The 21,886-nt window shown below is 40.4% G+C and overlaps 1 protein-coding gene across 1 annotated transcript in view; it reads left to right on the top strand.

Moving 5' to 3' along the window:
* cpsf3 (cleavage and polyadenylation specific factor 3) overlaps positions 1-21,886 on the top strand; it is a 32,564-nt gene that overhangs the window by 6,928 nt on the left and 3,750 nt on the right. The window contains exons 7-16 of the mRNA XM_078541638.1: positions 413-563; positions 4,877-5,052; positions 5,533-5,691; positions 6,611-6,757; positions 7,280-7,432; positions 9,278-9,386; positions 15,446-15,544; positions 16,277-16,371; positions 18,909-18,996; positions 19,880-19,949. Coding sequence (XP_078397764.1) covers positions 413-563; positions 4,877-5,052; positions 5,533-5,691; positions 6,611-6,757; positions 7,280-7,432; positions 9,278-9,386; positions 15,446-15,544; positions 16,277-16,371; positions 18,909-18,996; positions 19,880-19,949 — 1,247 coding nt within the window. The remainder of the gene's footprint in view (positions 1-412; positions 564-4,876; positions 5,053-5,532; positions 5,692-6,610; positions 6,758-7,279; positions 7,433-9,277; positions 9,387-15,445; positions 15,545-16,276; positions 16,372-18,908; positions 18,997-19,879; positions 19,950-21,886) is intronic.

Here is a 21,886-nt window from a genome sequence, read left to right as displayed (position 1 = left end):
AACATTTGGCCCATTATGTCACAATGATTTGTAAATATTGAGCAGCAAAATAAAAGGGCAGACTTAGGAATTTAAGAAGTGTTACTATGTTCCTAGTTTATTTGTTAGGTAATTGATTAAAATCGCTCTATTCTTAAAACACTGATTTTGATTTTTTTAATATATATTTCTAATTATTTGTCGACATCAACTTATGAAATGGACCGCTCTGAGTTTTTGTTTCTGCTCCAAAATGCAACCCTAGAATGTAGACTCGTTTCACAACATAAGAAATAGAAGCAAGAAGTAGGCCATACAGCCCCTCACATCTACTCCCCCATTCAGTACAGTCATGGCTGATCTTCTGTCCCAACTCCACTTTCTCACCCTTTTCAGTTTCCATACTGTAGTGATTCTGATCTTTTTTATACAGGAATCCACGTATGGTACCCACATCCATGAGAAACGTGAGGAGCGTGAAGCTCGATTCTGCAACACTGTACATGACATTGTAAATCGAGGAGGACGCTGCCTCATTCCTGTCTTCGCTCTAGGCCGTGCGCAAGAGCTGCTACTGATTTTAGGTAAATATTACAAATCTGACTTACCTCTCCATCTTTGTTATTTTTAGTAAATTTGAACAAGTATGTTGGGCATTTCAGGGTGGTGCTGAGGCCACCTACAAATGAAGGTGGATGCCTCGTGAAACAAATTATAGTTGCTGGGAGCACAAAGATTTGAGCCCAACTGACAATCTTAAATTGGTTGTCAGTGTAATTCTTAGCACACTGAGGATTATTTAGCAAATGTTGTCCAATTGCAGAATCCCATCTAATCTTGAACACTGTTTTGAGTTTTGCATAACAGGTTGTTTGGATACGGTCTATACCTTGCTCGTTACGAACAGCGGCTGGGACATGCTGTTTGATACGATCCACTAGTCTTTGGGACATATGGCCTACACCACGCTGACACTGAAATTCATATACCACATTACTCATTTGTGTTATAGGCAGGGAATATTTGTTGGCTTGACGGCAGCATCCAGTTAGTGGTGAATACCACTCATGTTGCTAATGCATAGTAGCAGCGTGAAACAGCTAGCTTCACCTGGGAGATGGTGGCCTAGTAGTCATTGGATTAGTAATCCGGAGGCCAAGGCTAATATTCATTTTTAAGGGAGATGGTGGCCTAGTAGTAAAGCCATTGGACTAGTAGTCCAGAGGCCAAGGCTAATACTCCCACCAAACACATCTTCCCCCTCACCCCCCCCCCAATCAGCGTTGCGTAGGGACCGTTCCCCCCAATCAGCATTGCGTAGGGACCGTTCCCTCCGTGACACCCTGGTTCACTGCTTCATCACCCCAACTCCTCATCCCCTTCCCACAGCACCTTCCCATGCAATCGCAGAAAGTGCAACACCTGCCCCTTTATCTCCTCCCTCCTCACTGCCCAAGGCCCCAAACACTCCTTTCAGGTGAAGCAGCACTTCACATGCACCTCTTTCAATTTGGTTTACTGCATTGGCTGCTGCCAATGCAGTCTTCTCTATATTGGAGAGACTAAACACAGACTGGGTGACCACTTTGCAGAAAACCATCGCTCAGTCCACAGGCATGACCCAGACCTTCCTGTCGCTTGCCATTTCAACACACCATCCTGCTTTCATGCCGACATGTCCATGCTTGCCCTGCTGCAATGTTCCAGTGCAAACTGGAGGAGCAGCACCTCATCTACCGATTAGGCACCTTACAGCCTTCCAGACTTAACATTGAGTTCAACAACTTCAGATCATGTACTCTCTCCTCCATCTTGGCCCCCCTTTTAAATCCAATTTTTATTTATTTACTTATTTATATATTTTTAATTATTTTATATATTTTATTCTTTTATTTATTCTTTTTTTTTAACCCTTTCCTCCCTCCCCTCCCCCACAAGGCCATCTGTCACTTGTTTTTATGTTTTGCTTTCACAGATGTTGACCCTTGTTCTGCTATTAGCACGTTCTGCTATCTTACCTTTATGCCACTACCAGCACCCTCTTTCCTCTTTACCATTACCATTAACACTCCCTTTGTCTAGTGTTCATGACATCTTTGTCAATCTCTCCTTAGCTGTCACCTATTCCTGACCTTCTATCTCATTCCACCTGCTCCACCTCCTCTTAAATAGTATAAAATCCATCATATTTCTACCTCACTTTAGTTCTGAAGAAGTCATATGAACTCGAAACGTTAACCTTTGTTTCTCCACAGATGCTGCCAAACCTGCTGAGTTTTTCCATCATTTTCTGTTTTTATTTCAGATTTCCAGCATCTGCAGTATTTTGCTTTTAGCTAGCTTCACCTGTTGCTCAAATTTTGAGATACCTTGTCCTTCCAGGGTAATTTGAGGTAGACTGGGCACTTTTCAGGGCTGAAACTGACGACCTTAGGCCCATTCATGAGTTTGCGTGATATACAGTGTGAAATGATCTGATCAGGGTAGTCATTATCCTGCAGGATGCCTTTGATGCAGCTTGCATGGTGAGCAAACGGCTCGTGTCCTACTTACAAGGTTGCCAATTAGACCAATCTTATAGCATGTGGAACTGTAAGAATCCCAACACATATATTGATCAGTGAAGGTGGGCTTGTGGGAGACCTTGGTAGAGAACCCCGGGCAGATTTCGCAACTAGTACGTCAAGGAAGGGGAGTTCATTTGACTGCTCCATTTCAAAGGCAAATTTAAGCACAGGATGGAGCCCATTAAGACATGTAAGGAAATTATCACATGCAGCTACAGATTTAAATATAGCAAATGTATCATCCACATATTGGAAATATGTGAGGGTTAGGTGTCATTCCACCGAAGACACGTTTCTCATGGAACCCAAGAAAGATATTTGAGAGAGCTGGGCCTAGAGGGGATCCCTTGGCAGCACCATCTAATTGGGCATACATGGTGTCATCAAAAGTGAACTAAACTCAGTGAGTTGCTGAGTTCATAAGTTCATTGAAAACTGATTCGTGCAATGATGGCAGGTCTAGATCACCATGATATAGTGCTGCAGCGCAAATATCTATGGCTTCCTTAAGTGAAACATTAATAAATAAGCTAGCAATGTCAGATGAGCGTATGGACACAGTATTGCTATCGATGTGCAAGTCCTGTATGGCCTTTGCGAATGTGAAGGAATCCTTCACCATGTATGTGGAAAACTTGCTCAAAACTGGTTGTAACAACTCGCCCAACCATTTGGCCAATTCATGTTGTGCAGAACCAGCCATTGATAAGATATGGCATAAAGGGACATCACTTTTGTGTCTTGGGCAGCCCATATATACCAGACGCAGCGAGCATGAGGACGGAACCTGTCATATATATCATGCGGCAGCTCATGGCTCTTAGTTGAGGCCATGGTCTCATCTGGGCTGTCTTAGGAAGCACAATGGAACAGTGATGCCATACTGCAATGCCCTAATTAAAGTCACATATGACACCTATTTAACTGATCTTGGTCCATTTTTCTCCTCTTCCTCCTTGACCTCTCGCAGTCTTTTGCAAAATTGACCACAAAATCTTCCACACCTCTCCATTGTCCAGCTCAATTGGTTCATTTGGTTCCACTCTTGTTTATCCAGTCATAGCCAAAGATTTATCTTCTTGGTCCTGCATCGTTTTCTCTGGAGTCTTCCAAAGATCTATCCTTGTCACTGTCCTCTTCCACATTTGCATAATGCCTTTGGCAATGTCATCTGAAGCCATGGAGACAGCTTCCACATGTACATTGAGAATAGTCAGTGTTAACTTTCTCAACCCCTTCATTACCTTTGTTGTTAGACAGCATTCTGTCTGGGTGAGCCATAATTTGCCCCAGTTAAAAATTTTGAAGGACCAGACCTGTCAGTATTGGCCCCTGACACAGATTCAGTCCCCCTCTGCATCTATCTCGGGTTGAACCAAGCTGTTTCAATCTTGACATTTGTTTTTTTCAATCCTGAACTGAACATCTGACCCTGTATCTTCTCCATCACAAAGACTACCTATTTTTAACTCCATAACATTGCTTGCCTCCACGTCTGTCATTGCCCATCTGCTGCTGAAACTCTTATCTATGCCTTTGTCACTGCCAGAATTGACTATTCCAATGCTCACCAGGAAAGGCTCCCATTCTCCATGCAATATAAACTTGAATTCATTCAACTTTATCATATCCTGTCCAACTCACCAATAACTCCTTGCTGACCTGCATTGGCTTTGGGGCTCCCTAAAACCTTTAATCCAAAATTGTCAACCTTTTAAATCCGGTCAGGCCTTGTCCTCCCTTTTTCAGTAACCTCTGGCTCTGAACCTCCCCCAGAACACACTATTCTTTTAACCCTGGCCTCTTGTGCAATCCTTCTTTTCCTTCATTCTACCATTGATGGCTGTACCTTTAAACCTGTAGGCCCCACACTTTCATTCTCTCCCCAAATCTCTCTGCCTCTTCAACTTTGTTTATACCTTTAAGACCCTTCCTCAAACCCAGCTGTTTGGACAATCTTTTAGTTATCTGTAATATCTGGCTTTCTGTCTAGTATTTTCCTTACCACACAGCTTATGATAGATTCCTGGAAAGTATGTGATAGACTATATGTACGTCACATAACCTGACCTTTTCCTCTTTTTCTTCCTCTTTCCCATGAAACATTCTTCTTCATTGGTCAAAGTGAAGGGGTATACCACTCATCTGAGTATGAGTAGACATGCAGGAAACCTCAATAAAATTGTGGTTTAAATGAACACTGCATTCGGCTTGATTATACCCAGCATATGCTTAGTCATTTTGAAATAAGAAAGGCAGGGGAAATGAAAAATGCAACAAAACAGTGAAGGTAGAAAACTTATTGCTTAGAGTTTTACTTTTACGTGCAGATGAATATTGGCAGAACCATCCTGAACTGCATGACATCCCCATCTACTATGCCTCATCCCTGGCAAAAAAGTGTATGGCCGTATACCAAACCTATGTCAACGCCATGAATGAGAAAATTCGCAAACAAATCAGCATCAACAACCCTTTTGTCTTCAAACACATCAGCAACCTAAAGGTGAGACAGTTGTTGCTAACAACTTAGCCATTGTATGTGGAATTTTTTAATGCTGCAAGTAAATTTTTCTTTAAATTATAATTATTTTCAAAAGAAGGTTAATGGAGACTGAGATGTGATGGATTTAGAACAGTTGATTTCGAACCAATTCAGACTGATTCCAACCCAATACCTAGTCCTTCTAAATGTATTTCTCAAATCACCTACAGAATGATATGAGTTAGCACTAAATAAGCAATCTCATTGAGAGACAATACCATAGCTGGTGAGGGAAATGAAATGAAATGAATTCAGTGATATCTGTTCTGATAAAATTCTGTAAAATTCAATTTTTTCACTATAATGCAAATGCTGAACTATAGATTTTTTTTTACATGTATACCAATAAGTTACATTAAAGATTATTGAAAACTAACTTGGATAGGGATTTTATGATCATCATCATTGCTTTTTTTTGACTGGATTATTTTCTTTTTGAAGAGCATGGATCATTTTGATGACATTGGTCCAAGTGTGGTGATGGCTTCTCCTGGTATGATGCAGAGTGGTTTGTCTAGAGAACTGTTTGAAAGCTGGTGCACTGATAAGAGAAACGGGGTCATTATTGCAGGTTACTGCGTTGAAGGCACCCTTGCCAAGGTACGCAAACTTCAATATAAAACTTTTCAAATTCTTTCATTTGATTTTAGTTTAATACCCAAGCGTTTTAACCCCCTTTTTTATGATTTGGCCCCCAAACTACCCAATGTTTACTAATGATGTCACAGACCAGTTTAACCATAAGCTTTAGTGAAAAGGAACACTGTTCAAAGTACTCTATGATATTTATTCAAATTTTAGATTGAACGTAAGGAGAAAAAGAGTCGAGTTCTGAAGAAGAATCATACTTGACTCGAAACATTAGCTCTGTTTCTTTCTCCACAAATGCTGCCAGATTTGCTGAGTATTTCCAGCACTTGCAATTTTTATTTCAGATTTCCGGTATCTGCAGTATTTTGTTTTAATTTTAATGTTCGGCCACATACTTATAGAACAGTTGGAGACCAGGCAGCCTCCACAGTTCGCTTCACGTCAAGTTTCCAGTGTTGGCATATGCCTGCACGAAGTGTCAAGTGAAGACTATGAATTTCTGCTACGAAAGGGAAATTAGTTGGGAATTGGCTTGAGTTGCTGAGCTGTAGAGAAGTATTGCCACAGCCTCGTATGCAGGTTGTCAACAAGCCAACTTGGTTGTTTCATGGAAAAAAAATGCCAACCCTGATTGTGACCTTTGTGCTGAAATTACACTGTAGCCACCCTTGTTCATAACTGGTTGGTACAAAACAGTAAAGGATACAAACCAGAATGAAGAGATCATTTTTGATTCTTTTGTAAACTAAGTATCATCTTTTTTTTTAAAAAGTTTTGTTTTACGGAAGTATCTACTTATCACAGTAAAGAAGCACATGAGGTGCTTAATCTTTTTTTTAAAGACAACAATGCAAAGTTTGTGCGTTTTTAACAATTACTCAGAAAGGTTAATGATGTATTATCAATATTTCTGTTTCTTAAATTTCAGCACATTATGTCAGAACCTGAGGAGGTAACTACCATGTCTGGACAGAAGTTACCACTGAAGATGTCAGTAGATTACATCTCATTCTCTGCACATACAGATTACCAACAGACCAGTGAATTTATTCGTGCATTAAAACCACCACATGTGGTTAGTACTGAACTGTAAAATTATTTAATTTATACTTTGTAGATCTTGCACCTGCCCCCCTCCATTTCTCTTTCTCCTCCTCCACTCCTCCTCTCTCAAAGGTGCTGATTCCTACTGGAGTACAGTTCCAGAATTGAAGGTATTTATGTTGTCATCCAGTTAGCCAGACTTCATCTATGAGCCCAGAACACTAATCAGTGAGTGGGGGGTATGGTCAAGAGGACCGCGGATCTGTGCTTCACTGACCTAATATCCACACGTGCTTTTCCCAGCAAAGAACACTGGATGGTGTTCGGGATCTGAGCCGGGTATTCAGTTTCTGCTGCCTTTTCCTAAAGGACGACCAGATTGGGAATTTACCACATTAGAATTATGTACCATGTTGTCTTATTTTTCTAAATATTTAAGAGATAGGTATTCCGGATTAATCTTAGAAATTACTAAATATGCTATGTGCTTATTATTATAAAATGCTGTGCATTGATTACATTCCATTTATAGCCTTATGGGATTTCCTTGTAGTTGCTTGTCCATGGTGAACAGAATGAAATGGCCAGGCTGAAGGCAGCACTGATCCGAGAATATGAAGACAATGATGAAGTTCATATTGAAGTCCACAATCCACGAAACACTGAAGCTGTGACGTTGTACTTCAGAGGTGAAAAACTGGCCAAAGTAGGAATTCATTTTTTTTCTAATGGGAAGAATACTTGTCCAGTGACATCAACCTAGGGAATTTCCTTTTTTTGTGTATTTTAATATTCCTGCCAATTTCCTCTTACTTTCTCTTCTTGCAAGTATTGATTTTGATTTACAGTTTACTGTTATTAGACACCCTCTCTTACTACTTTGAAATGGGTACGAGAGCAATTTCAACATAAACCAAGATTGAATCGAGGAGATTCTTGGTCTGCGTGGTCCTGTTTGCAGCATCAATTCACAGATGAAATCAAAGTGGCTTCTGGCATTTTAATAAATATCAAATCCAGAGCTAATTACAAAAGTGCTTCTGTCAGCTGAAACAGCATCTAAAATTGATTATCCTGTTAAGGCTTTTGTTATGCTGAAATTTTGACACCAGCTACATGTTAGCAGGTACATGAATTTGATGTAAAGATTTTAGTGTAAGGTAGCTGATATGTACTTCCAAAACTATGTAAGTAATTAATCTGATAGTTGAGCAATGCTGCATGTCAGAATTTGACACGTGTCACCATTTGTATTGAAACTACTCTAACAACTGCCAAAGCCCAATAAACCATCCACCTTTGGATGCTAGTTGATTTTTTGCTTTTTTGAGTACTATGTACTGTTGAGTGAAATTGGCCACGTATACCCATTTTCAGAAAATTGGAACAGCACTACCAGCATAGTCATGTGTGATGCATGATGCCACATATATGTGCCTGCATGAATATTCTGGTACTTGCATTTAACCAAATCATTGTATCATTGACTCTGAGTATTATAATCCAGTTCAGATCAGGCAAAATAGTTTCTTTTTAACATGTTTAAAACATTTTTAGACACCCAGAGCATGACAAGGACTTATTTTGTGCATCATTTGATTTCTTAAATTCTTAACTCTTCTCTAGTTGTGCATACAGCCTTGTGACCACTAGGTATAATTTCTCCAGACACACTGACTTTTCCAGTTGAATTGCAGTCACTAGGGGAATAACCTGTGCAGTTTTTATTTTTTTTTTGTTGTTGCTTCAATGTAACCTTTTGAATGATGCATTTCTCATAATTCGGTGATTCTGTACCTTATGGAGTGTAGTGTGTGAAAGTTTTCATTTTTAGATGTATTAATTTCTATCTCAATCACATTTTTATTTGCATTTGGATTGTAAAGCTTCATTGCTCAGGAGAGTTATTAAGGCCAGAATAATGTGAACAGCAAAAGACAACCTTTCCTAACTAACAAAGAGAGTGTGCAATCCTTTTTGTGCCTCAATTCTATATCCGAACGAATTGAGATTATATCTGACTATATATTCATATTAACTGATTAGATGGGCTAGAATACTTTTAGCTGTAAAAAGGAAGGGGCACAGATGACAATTTTTAAAAAATACTGTGCAGCATATCAGGCTTAAACTCATTAGGTAAAAATTCAACTTGGCTTACATTTGTAGATAAATAGAAACTGGATTCAAGGAATATTTCTAAACCTAAGCAGGGATGGCACCAGCAAATGAAAGATCATCTCAGAAAAGGCATAACTGGTTTGTAGAGTTCTTTCCCTTGAGTATAATTTGGCTCTTAACTCTCTTTTTGAATTTCTGTAATTATACAGTTTCTGTTTACTTTGTTAAATTGTTCCAGATTTCTCTCCATCATCCCCTTACAGCTTCAGTTCTATATTTGTTGGAGTTCAGAGTATTTAGTAGTTGACTGACATGTAGTTTGAAAGGCAGATGGTTAGAGGGAGTTGCATCCTTTTGGCTGTTTAAGTCAGGTTAAGGTTAAAAAAAAAATTCACATTTTAAGCTTAATTATTTTTAATATTTCTGACAGGTGATGGGCTCCTTGGCAGATAAAAAAGCTGATCAAGGTCAAAGGATCTCAGGAATACTTGTAAAAAGAAACTTCAACTATCACATACTCATTCCATCTGACCTATCCAGTAAGTAAATGTATTTTCTACATACTTCACTCTTCATTAGTTTGTTCAGGAAGGATGTGAGGGCTTTTGAGAGGGTAAGACCATAAGACATAGGAGCAGAAGTGGGCGATTCGGCCCATCGAGTCTGCTCTGCCCTTCAGTGAAAACATGGCTGATCTGATAATCTTCAACTTCACTTTGCTGCCTTCTCCCCATAACCCTTGATTCTCTTACTGATTAAAAATCTGTCTATCTCCGCCTTGAATAAACTTAATGACCCAGCCTCTACAGCCCTCTGCGGTAAAGAATTCCACCGATTAACTACCCTCTGAGAGAAGAAATTCCTCCTCATCTCTGTTTTAAATGGGTGATCCCTTACTCTGACATTATGCCCTCTGGTTCTAGACTCTCCCACAAGGGGAAACAACCTCTCAGCATCTACCCTGTCAAGCCCTTTAAAAATCTTATATGTTTCAGTAAGGTTGCCTCTCATTCTTCTACACTCCAATGAATACAGGCCCAACCTACTCAACCTCTCCTCATAAGAAAATCCCTCCATACCCGGAATCAACCTAGTGAACCTACTCTGGACTGCCTGCAATGTCAGTATATCTTTCCTTAGATAAGGGGACCAAAGCTGTTCACAGTATTCTAGGTATAGTCCACCTAGTGCCTTGTATAGTTTTAGCTAGACTTCCTTATTTTTATACTCCGTTCTCTCTGAAATAAAGGCCAACATTCCATTTGCATTCCCTATTACCTGTTGAACTTGTATGTTAGCTGTTTGGGATTAATGCAAAAGGACTCCCAAATCCCTCTGTGCTGCAGCCTTCTGCAGTCTTTCTCTATTTAAATAATATTCAGCTCCTTTATTCTTCCTCTCAAAGTGCATAACCTCACATTTTCCCACATTATATTCCATCTGCCGAGTTTTTGCCCACTCACTTAACCTGTCTATATCCTTCTGTAGACTCCTTGTGTCATCCTCACCACTTGCCTTCCCACCTATTTTTGTATCATCCGCAAACTTGGTGATAATACGTTCACTTCCCTCATCCAAATAACTGAGGCCCTGATCCCTGTGGCACTCCACTAGTAACAGGTTGCCATCCTGAAAATACCCCCCATATCCAACTCTCTGTCTTCTATTAGTTAGCCAATCCTCTATCCATGCTAATATACTACCCCCAATACCATGGGCTCTTATCTTATTAAGTAGCCTTACGTGCGGTACCTTATCAAATGCCTTTTGGAAATCCAAATATATTACATCTACTGGTTTCCCTTTATCTATCCTGCTTGTTACCTCCTCAAAGAATTCTAATAAATTTGTCAGGCATGATTTCCCCTTCATGAAGCCATGCTGACTAGGCTTGATTAGATTATGTAATTCTAAATGCTTTGCTATAACAACCTTTATAATAGATTCTAACATTTTTCCAATGACAGGTGTTAAACTAACTGGCCTACAGTTACCTGTTTTTTGTCTCCCTCCCTTTTTGAATAAGGGTGTTACATTGGCAGTTCTCCAATCCTCTGGAACTTTTCCAGAATCTAAGGATCCTTGGAAGATTACTACCAGTGCACCCACTATCTCTGTAGCTACTTCCTTTAATATCCTAGAATGCAACCCATCAGATCCAGGGGGCTTTTCGGCCTTCAGCCCCATTAATTTCCCTAGTACTTCTTCCTCTAGTAATAGTTATTGTATTTATTTCTTCCCCCTCTTTTGCACCTCGATTATTTAGTATTGGAATGCTATTAGTGTCTTCTACAATGAAGACTGAAGCAAAGTATTTATTCAACTCCTCTGCCATTTCCTGGTTCCTGATTATTTCCCCAGCCTCATTCTGTAAGGGGCCTATGTTCACTTTGGTCTCTCTCTTCCTTTTTATATATTTAAAGAAGCTCTTACTGTCCATTTTTATATTACTTGCTAGTTTACCTTCAAAGTTTATTTTCTCCTTCTTTATTATTTTTTTGGTCATCTTTTGTTGGTTTTTAAAACTTTCCCAATCCTCTGGCTTTCCACTAATCTTGGCCACAATGTATGTATTTTCTTTTAATTTGATACTATCCTTAACTTCCTTGGTTAACCATGGTTGGTTTATCCCCATCCTTGAATCCTTCTTCCTCACTGGGATATATCTTTGTTGTGAGTCATGAACCATTTTCTTAAACGTCTGCCATTGTTCATCAGCTGTTTTTTCTGCTAAAATCGTATCCCAGTCCACTCCAGCCAACTCTGCCCTCATTCCTTTGTAATTACCCTTATTTAAGTTTAGCACAATTGTTTCCAACCCAAGTTTCTCACTCTCAAACTGAATGCTAGATTCTACCATATTATGGTCATTGTTTCCTAGGGTAACTTTTACTCTTGAGATCATTTATTAAACCTGCCTCATTACACATTACCAGATCCAAAATAGCCTGATCCCTGGTTGGACCCACAACATATTATTCTAGGAAACTGACCCGAATACACACTTTGAATCGTTGCTCGTGGTTACCTCTGCCAATTTGATTTTCCCAACCTACATGAAGATTAAAGTCACCTATGATTAATGTACTGCCTTTTTTACATGCCTTCATTATCTCTTGATTTATTTTCTGTACTACAGTATAGCTACTGTTTGGGGGCCTATAGACTACTCCCACTAGTGTCGTCTTCCGCTTGTTATTTCTTACCTCCACCCATATGGATTCTACATCTTCTGACCCAAGATCCTTTCTTGCTATTGTATTTATTCCATCCTGTACTAACAAGGCTCCCCCACCACCTTTCCCCTCCTGCCTGTCCTTTCGAAAAGTCTCACAACCCTGAATATTTAGTTCCCAGCTTTGATCTCCTTGTAACCATGTCTCCATAAAGGTTATAAGATCATACCCGTTAACCTCTATTTGTGCTGTTAATTCATTTATTTTGTTCCAAATACTACATGCATTTAAGTAAAGAGCCATTAATTTTGCCTTTTTACCATTTTTCCCCCTTTGACCCTATTTGCTGTTGTTTTTTAATGTTTGCACACTCTGTCCCTTCCTGTCACACTCTAGGTATCATTACCTGAATAGCTAAATAGCTACCCTGCAAGGCTGCCATATCCTTTTGCTTTGTAAGTTACGTATCCCCTTTCCAGAACCCCCCCCACTCCTTCTGTTTAGTTTAAAGCCGTCTCTACAGTCCTAGTTATTCGGTTCGTCAGGACACTGGTCCAAGCACGGTTCAAGTGAAGCCCGTCCCACAGGAATAGCTCCCTTCTACCCCAGTACTGGTGCCAGTGCCCCATGAACTGAAACCCATTCCTCCCACACCAATCTTTGAGCCACGCATTTAACTCCTTGACTTTATTTACCCTATGCCAGTTTGCCCATGGCTCAGGTAGTAATCCCAAGATTATTACCTTGGAGGCTCTACTTTTTAATTTAGCTCCTTTCTAGTCCTATCAATGTCGTTGGTACCAGTGTGGATGACGACAACTGGATCCCTCCCCTCCCGCCCCATGTTCCTTTCCAGCTCTGAGGAGATGTCCTTAACCCTGGCACCGGGCAGGAAACACAGCCTTCGGGACTCACGCTCACAGCTGCAGAGAACAGTATCTATCCCCCTAATTATACTGTTCCCTACCACTACTACATTCCTATTTCCTCCCCCCACTTGAATGGCTCCCTGTACCATGGTGCCGTGGTCAGTTCGCTCATCCTCCCTGCAGTCCCCGCTCTCATCCACACTTGTAACTGTTGGACAGTTGCAGGGGCTGAAGCTCCTCAAATGGGTCCCCAAACCTGCTTCACCTGCAGTCACACCCTCCTGTCCCTGATCACAGACCAAATTTGATTTGCCTAATCTGAGGGGTGTGACCACCTCCTGGAGTAAAGTGTCCAGGTAACTTTCCCCCTCCCTGTTGTGGCGCAATGTCTGCAACTCAGACTCCAGCTCCTTAACTCGGATTCAAAGTTCCTCGAGCTGCAAGCATCTGGTACAGATGTGTTTGCCCTGGATCACTTTGGTGTCCAGCAGCTTCTACGTGTTGCAGCAACAACACATCACCCCACCCCTGCCATCGCTATTGTATTTTATTCAAATTATTAATTAATTACTCTAGTATCCCCGTTCTTGACACTTTATTAGAATTATATTTTATATACACCAGTATTGATCTTATACTTAACAAGCTGGCTATAAGAAAAAAAAGATTAGAGACCTAAACACAAACTAAAGACCTTAGTTTTACTTTAAAGACTATAAATACTCACCAATCCTACTCGCCAATCAGCTGCTTTCCACGCTCTTTTCTCTCTCGCACTCTTTAATGGTCTTTCACTCTTCTCGCACTGTGTTAAAGGCTGCACTCCTCTTACCCTCTGTTAAAGGTCACATTGCTCTCACACTCTCTAACTGTTAATGGCCCCGCTGCTCCTCTCTTTCACTGTTAAAGGCCCTACTGCTTCTCTCACACTCTCTCACTGTAAATAGCCCCGCTGCTTTTCTCAAGCGGTCTGGCTGTAAAAAGAAAAGGTTTGTAAGATTGGTTGCAGGAATGAGGGATTCAGTTACGTGGATAGTTTGGAGAAGCTGGCATTGTTCCCCTTAGAGCAGAGAAAGTTGAGGAAATTTGATAGAGGTGCTCAAAATCATGAGGGCTCGGGACAGACTAGATCAAAAGAAACGGTTCCTATTGGGGGAAGAGCAGAAAACCAGAGGACGACAATTTAAGGTGAATGGCAAAAAAATTAAGTCAATTTAAAAGTCGAAATGAGGATTAGCTTTTTTTAATGAGGCGAGCAGTCAGGATCTGGAATGCACCTGAAAAGGCGGTGGAGACAGATTCAGTCGTGGCCTTCAAAAGAGAATTGGATAAGCAACTGAAGGGAAGAATTTGCAGAATTATGGAGAAGGGGCAGGGGAGTGGGACCAGCTAAATTGTCCTTGCTGAGAGCTGGCAAGGACTTAATAGACCAAATGACTTCTGTGCTGTAACTATTCTATGACTCATTTCTATGATTTTTGGGTTTTAAGGAAAAGCAAAGGGAGGAAAATAAACTTTGTCCCAACTTTTCTAGATATGGTTTAATGACTTGCTAAATCTATGAATAGCATGCAGCTAACTCCTGGCTGAGACTCGGTCAATGATGAGACCACTATCTTTCAGTTTCTGGAATTACTGAAGGATCAACTACATAAAAATAGAAACAGTTTGTTTACAGAACCAGTCTCATTTTAGAGTTTGAAACAAATATCTATCTAACTATTGTTTTAGTCCAGTAGTTTGAGCACGTTTTATTCCATTTATTCAAAACTAGCTACCTGGCTGTCGCTACAGAGAAATCGGGATACCACAAACCAAAAACGTCTGCTCTCTGAAAGTAAAAGAAATTTTTAACTGACTTGGGCAACCCCACTGGAAATTGATGGAGGATGCTGAGAATTGTGATATTGCACGAGTGAATTTGCATTAATTCTTTTCATTTTTATCGCATCCTGAACGCATAGTGTTGGTTTACTAATGTGTTTCAGAAAAGAGAAACTGTTACTCTACCCAGTCAGGCCTACATGTGATTCCAGCCCTGCTTTATGTGGTTGACCCCCTAAAGCTCTCAGGGTAACTAGTGGATTGCTGGTGTCACCCACATGCTGATTACAAATAATTTTTTTTAAATGAAAAACCGAAGAGATCGGAGTTCAGATCCCTGTTGCATACCACTGTCTGCATCTCACTAATCTGAAGAACATCTGTTTAGCCTTATTCTTAGGATATGGATTCAACACCCTAATGAAATGCTGCATTAGATAGTGCTACTCAGACTGTAGGTTGCATTGAAGAACAATGGAAAAGAAAGCCATGGGGAATAGGGCAGCAGGAATGGAATTTGTCCCATTTAGAAATTTCCTGGGAACAGCACTTCTTTAACTAGCAAATTAGTTAGATACATATTTGTTTCAGACACTGAAATGAGATTCGTTCTGTAAGCAAACTGTTTCTAGTTTTATGTAATTGATCTTTCCGTAATTCCAGAAAATATTAATGTTTGAAGTATGCAAACTCAAAATATAAACTACCATCTTTCCCTTTTTTTTTCAGATTATACCGACTTGGCAATGAGCACGGTGACACAGACCCAGGCCATTCAGTACTCAGGATCTTTCATGCTATTGGCACAACACCTCCAAACTCTTGCAGGTTTGTATATAACTCTGCTTATTTCCTTCTGCCCCTCCACTGCCTTGAAGCTGCTAACTTCTGGCCAATGGCCACCTTCCCTTACCTTGCATTATCGACCCTTTTTCTCTCAAGTCTGGACGGTGGATATCACCAGTCATTCTGTTGGAGGGTGAGAATGCGGGGAAGCTTCATGGTTCTGGGATTATTGCGTTTTGCGCTAGGACTTTTTCACTTGCCATTGTTTGAAAAATTAATTGTAGGTGGCAATGGCAAGCCCATCCATGATGGCACAGAGAACATTCACATGTACGTTTTCCAGTGGGTTACTGGGTTGCAATCAAAGGCAGGAACCGTTTTTCACTTCATTTTTGTTTCCCTGGGTCAGAAGTGCTGTGATCAGTTGTAGCTCTTCGATTGCTGCCCTCCTTAGATAATTACCTCAACATAGATAGGGATCTAAGTAGGATATTCTGCTCCCTATGCTCTCCTCCACACCATTTTACTTACTTAGCCAACAAGGAAGCAAATTTCTTTATTTCAAGGACTATTGCTTCTGTCTGCGTTGACTCCTTGTGTTACTGTGTCTGGATAGAACTTGGTTGAACAAATCCGATTGACATAAAATATTAATTTACAGTATCTTAGAGTTCTAAACACTGTATGTATTTAGAGATTAGTTCTTCAGTTCTAATCGTTGCCTTTGAAAGAAGAATTATAAGCATTCTAATTGAATAACTTTTTACCTTTCAGATACTGTGGAAGAAATAGAAGTTCAAGAAAAGCCAGCACTGAGAGTCTTCAAAGCTATCACAGTGGTTCAGGAGCCAGGCATGGTTGTGCTGGAGGTGGGATTATTGCATAATCTGTTTTTCCAATATTTTTTTCTCCCTTGTTTCAAATAATTAAGAAAGGAAAAAAAACAAATTTGTATTTATATAGTGTTTTTCATAACCACAGGCTGTCTCAAAGCACTTTACAGCCAATTAAGCACTTTTGAAGCATAATTGCTATTATAATGTAGGAAAAGAAGCAGCCAATGCTCACAGCAAATCCCAACAAACCAGATGAGCTGTTTTTGTGATAGTGATTGAGGGATAAATATTGGCCAGGACATGGGGATAACTCCTCTGCGCTTCATCAAAATAGTGCCATGGGATCCTTTACATCCACTTGAAAAGTCATACGGGGCTTCAGTTTAATGTGCCTTCTGATACAGCACCTTCTGATATTTCAGCACTCCCTCAGTGCTGCATTAAAGTGTCAGCCTTGATTTTTTTTTTGTATATAAGACCTGGAGTGGGACTTGAACCTGGAACCTTGTGACTGAGAGGCTAGAGTCCTACTAACTGAGCTAGAGTTGACACTTAAGGTATGGTATTAACCATGGGAGAAAGAAAAAAACTTCAATCAATGTAGAACTTTTCATATCATTGCAATATCCCAAAGTGCTTCACAACTAATAAATTATTTTTGAAGTGTAGTCACTATTGCTGTCTTAAGTAAATGTGGCAGCAGAATTGCACAAAGCAAGGCTCCGCAAAAAAGAGATAAATGATCAGTTAACCTATTTTGATGATGTTGACCGAGAGATAAGAGAACACCTCTGCTCCTTAGCAAATGGTTAAAATGGGTCTTTTCCACCACCTAAGCAGGCAGGGGGGATTAATTTTAAAATCTCATCCAAAACAAGCACTTCTGCCAATATGGAACTCCCTCAGTACTCTACTGAGGTGTGAGCCTAAATTATGTGCTCAATCTGGGAACGCAGACTTTCTGACTTAGAATCATAGAAAGTTTACAGCACAGAAAGAGGCCACTTGGGCCATCGTGTCCGCGCTGGCCAAGAAACAAACCACTCAGCCTAATCCCACTTTCCAGCATTTGGTCCGTGGCCCTGCAGGTTACGGCATTTGAGGTGAATATTCAGGCATCTTTTAGATGAGTTGAGGTTTCTGCCTCTGCCCCCCCCTTCCCCCCACCTTTTCAGGCAGAGAGTTCCAGACCCCACATAACCCTCTGGATAAAAACATTTTCCCTCATCTCACCTCTAATCTTTCCACCAATCACAATCTATAACAAAAATAAAAATACCTGGAAAAACTCAGCAGGTCTGGCAGCATCTGCGGAGAGAAACACAGTTAACGTTTCGAGTCCGTATGACTCTTCAACAGAACTAAGTAAAAATAGAAAAGAGGTGAAATATAAGCTGGTTTAAGGCGGGGGGGGGGATAGAGCTGGACTTTTATCACTTTAAATCTATGTCCCCTAGTCACTGACCTTTTTGCTAAACTAAATAGGCCCTTCCCACCCACTCTTATAGATGATCAACTTATAGTTGAACCAGGCTAACACTTGTCAATACTACCTCCCATCAGTAGTCATCATGGAGTTATGGTTTATCACTAGTTCCACATATGTTGTTTCTTTTTCAGATGACACTGCACTATTTTGTTCATATTCATTTCTGATAACTTTGAATAATATTCTTGTCTTTTTCTAGGTAATTGCAAATTGGGATACAGGGTAATTTGAGGAACAAAGGGACCTTGGTGTGTGTGTCCATAGATCTCTGAAGGCGGAAGGGCATGTTAGTAGGGTGGTGAAAAAGGCATTTGGGACACTTGCCTTTATCAGTCGAGGCATAGATTACAAAAGTAGGGAGGTCATGTTGGAGTTGTATAGAACCTTGGTGAGGCCACAGCTGGAGTACTGTGTGCAGTTCTGGTCGCCACATTATAGGAAGGATGTGTTTGCACTGGAGGGAGTGCAGAGGAGATTCACCAGGATGTTGCCTGGGATGAAACATTTAAGTTATGAAGAGAGGTTGGATAGACTTGGGTTGTTTTAGTTGGAGCAGAGAAGACGGAGGGGCGACCTGATCGAGGTGTACAAGATTATGAGAGGCATGGACAGGTTGGATAGGGAGCAGCTGTTCCCCTTAGTTGAAGGGTCAGTCACGAGGGGACATAAGTTCAAGGTGAGGGGCAGGAGGTTTAGGGGGATGTGAGGAAAAACGTTTTTACCCAGAGGGTGGTGACGGTCTAGAATGCGCTGCCTGGGAGGGTGGTGGAGGCGGGTTGCCTCACATCCTTTAAAAAGTACCTGGATGAGCACTTGGCACGTCATAACATTCAAGGCTATTGGCCAAGTGCTGGTAAATGGGATTATGTAGGTAGGTCAGGTGTTCCTCATGTGTCGGTACAGACTCGATGGGCCGAAGGGCCTCTTCTGCACTGTGAGATTCTGTGATTTTCCCACAATATTTTATTCAGTAATCTGTGACTGACGGGGTCAAGTTAGTAAACCACAGCACAATTAAATGAAAGGGATTTGATACTTCAGTAAAGTTGTCTATATAAAACCTTTTATTTCTTCTTCACAGTGGGTGGCAAATCCATTAAATGACATGTATGCAGACGCAGTTATGACAGTAATTCTGGAAGTGCAGTCAAACCCTAAAGCACAAAAAGGTGTGTCCATTTTCATAGCTTCTTCATATATTGTCTTGTTTTTTTCCCTCTGTTGCTGAAGGCACTAACTTACTGAGTATGAGTTCCTGGATGCTGGTAACCTTGCAGTACCTTGCCCAAGTAGTTAGTCGTTCTTCATGTATGAGCCTGAGCATTGAGTTTTGGCAGATTATTCATCCATGAAAGTTGTTATAATCTGAACCTGATTGCTGAACATCAAAAACACACTTTTCAACAGGGTCACTGGATGGCAGTCAGGAACAGGAAACCTGGTTAATTTTTCTTTTCATTTTTAGTTACCAAGGTCTGTTATGGTACCCCAGACGGCTAACTTAGCTGAAATCTTATGTCTCAGAACAGACCAGGAGTTAAATCTCGAGACCTTTGGGTCTCTGTGCTTTAGTATATTACATGCCTCTTCCCTTTCTCCTAGCCAAGAGGGAAGCTTTGTTGTATCAACAAATATAAGGCTATTGCTGATTATGCTTAACTGTATTCTAATTTGGTCCTATAAAGGATACATTCATGGTACTGCATCGTATTAGGCAGGCAATTCAACCATCTAAGGGATATGTAGCAGCCTGGTGTCTGCATTCTGAAGTATGCAACAGAGAAAATAAATTGATTTTTCATCAATTCACTCTGCAGAATTGAATCACTCTTAGTACTGTATAAATGGAAGTGTGTATTTTTGAACACGTTTATTGGTAATTGTGTTGTATTTTTTAAATCTGTATTGTAGATGCTTCTTAATTATAATAGAACTATATGTGCCATATCAACCAAAAATAAGTCATTAATTCACAATTAGTATTTCTGATGTACACCTTATTTTGTTTAATAAATAGACTGTTAGATAGTAAAATATTTCTATTTTCCCTAGTTGTACAGCAAAGTACAAACAAAAAATTTGACAAGGAAACATATGCAAAGAGGCTGGAGATTATGCTTGAGTAAGTTGCTTCATTTTGTTTGAATTCTAGTGCCTAAAAAAAGTATTTCTAATTTAGTTAGTCTTTGTAGCTGAAAACGCACCATATATTGAAAGCATAATTAGTTTATTTTTTCTCTGCATCATTGCAGCCCTTTCTCTTCTCCCCCACCCATTTGCACTAATGCATTGTTCCACAGGGTCCCATACCTCTCCCAATGCCATCATTAAGAGTTTTAGTGGCTCCAGGTGACTCTGCCTCAGAATTCCCTGCTTTTGGAGAAGTAATTAGCCTTTACCCCTCAGAAAAGATGGCTGAAATCAAATTTGTTCAATGAATAAGCGGATTAGGCATAAACCTTCCACATCATAAGAACAAACAACTTCACACAAACAAGTAGATAGTAGGAACTTATGAATGTACTGATTGAACTAATAATTTAAATAAATTGACGATTATTTAAAAAATTTGATTGTATGCTAAATCATCCTTCTAAACAATCCAAAATAGATTTCATCATACATTTAAAACAGCCAGTTGATAATTCTTCCATCTTTTCTTTCTATGTGGTTGTTTTCTTCATTTCCCTGCAGCAAGACCTGGACAATATCCAGGCTTGGGCTGACAAGTGGCAAGTAACATTCATGCCACACAAATGTCAGGCAATGACCATCTCCAACAAGAGAGAATCTAACCATTGCCCCTTGATATTCAATGGCATTACCATCGCTGAATCCCCCACTATCTTGGGGATTACCATTGACCAGAAACTGAACTGGACTAGCCACATAAATACTGTAGCTACAAGAGCAGGTCAGAGGTTAGGAATCCTGTGGCGAGTAACTCACCTCCTGACTCCCCACCTACAAGATACAAGTCAGGAGTTTGATGGAATGCTCGCCACTTGCCTGAATGAGTGCAGCTCCAACAACACTTAAGAAACTTGACACCATCCAGGACAAACAGCCCGCTTGATAGGCACCCCTTCCACAAACATTCACTCTCTACACTACTGATGAACGGTGGCAGCAGCGTGTGCCATCTACAAGATGCACTGAGAAACTTACCAAGGCTCCTTAGACAGCAGCACTTTCCAAACCCACGATCACTACCATCTAGAAGGACAAGGGCAGCAGATAGATGGGAACACCACCACCTGGAAGTTTCCCTCCAAGCCACTCACCATCCTGCCTTGCAAATATATCACCATTACTTCACTGTCGCTGGGCCAAAATCATGGAAGTCCCTCCCTAACAGCACTGTGGCTGTACCTACACCACAGGGACTGCAGCAGTTAAGAAGGCAGCACACCCTAAGTCACCTGGACTAGGGTTGCATCCTAGGATATTAAAGGAAATAGCTGCAGAGATAGTGGATGCACTGGTAGTAATCTTCCAACAATCCTTAGATTCTGGAAAAGTTCCAGAGGATTAGAAAACTGCCAATGTAACACCCTTATTCAAAGAGGGAGACAAAAAACAGGTAACTATAGGCCAGTTAGTTTAACATCTGTCATTGGGAAAATGTTGGAGTCTATTATAAAGGATGTAATAGCAGAACATTTAGAAATGCTTAATATAATCAAGCAGAGTCAGCATGGCTTCATGAAGGGGAAATCATGCCTGACAAATTTATTAGAATTCTTTGAAGAGGTAACAAGTAGGATAGATAAAGGGGAACCAGTGGTTGTAATATATTTGGATTTCCAAAAGGCGTTCAATAAGGTATCATACTTAATAAGACAAGAACCCATGGTGTTGGGGGTAGTATATTAGCATGGATAGAGGACTGGCTAACTAATAGAAGACAGAGAGTTGGGATACAGGAAGCATTTTCAGGATGGCAAACTGTAACTAGTGGAGTGCCATAGGGATCAGTTCTGGGGCCACAATTATTTACAATATATATTAATGACTTGGATGAGGGAAATGAATGTACTGTCGCCAAGTTTGCGAATG

Source organism: Cetorhinus maximus, chromosome 5 (assembly GCF_964194155.1).
Source record: "Cetorhinus maximus chromosome 5, sCetMax3.hap1.1, whole genome shotgun sequence".
In the NCBI taxonomy this organism is placed as follows: Eukaryota; Metazoa; Chordata; class Chondrichthyes; order Lamniformes; family Cetorhinidae; genus Cetorhinus; species Cetorhinus maximus.
This window is presented reverse-complemented; position numbering and strand designations above follow the sequence as displayed.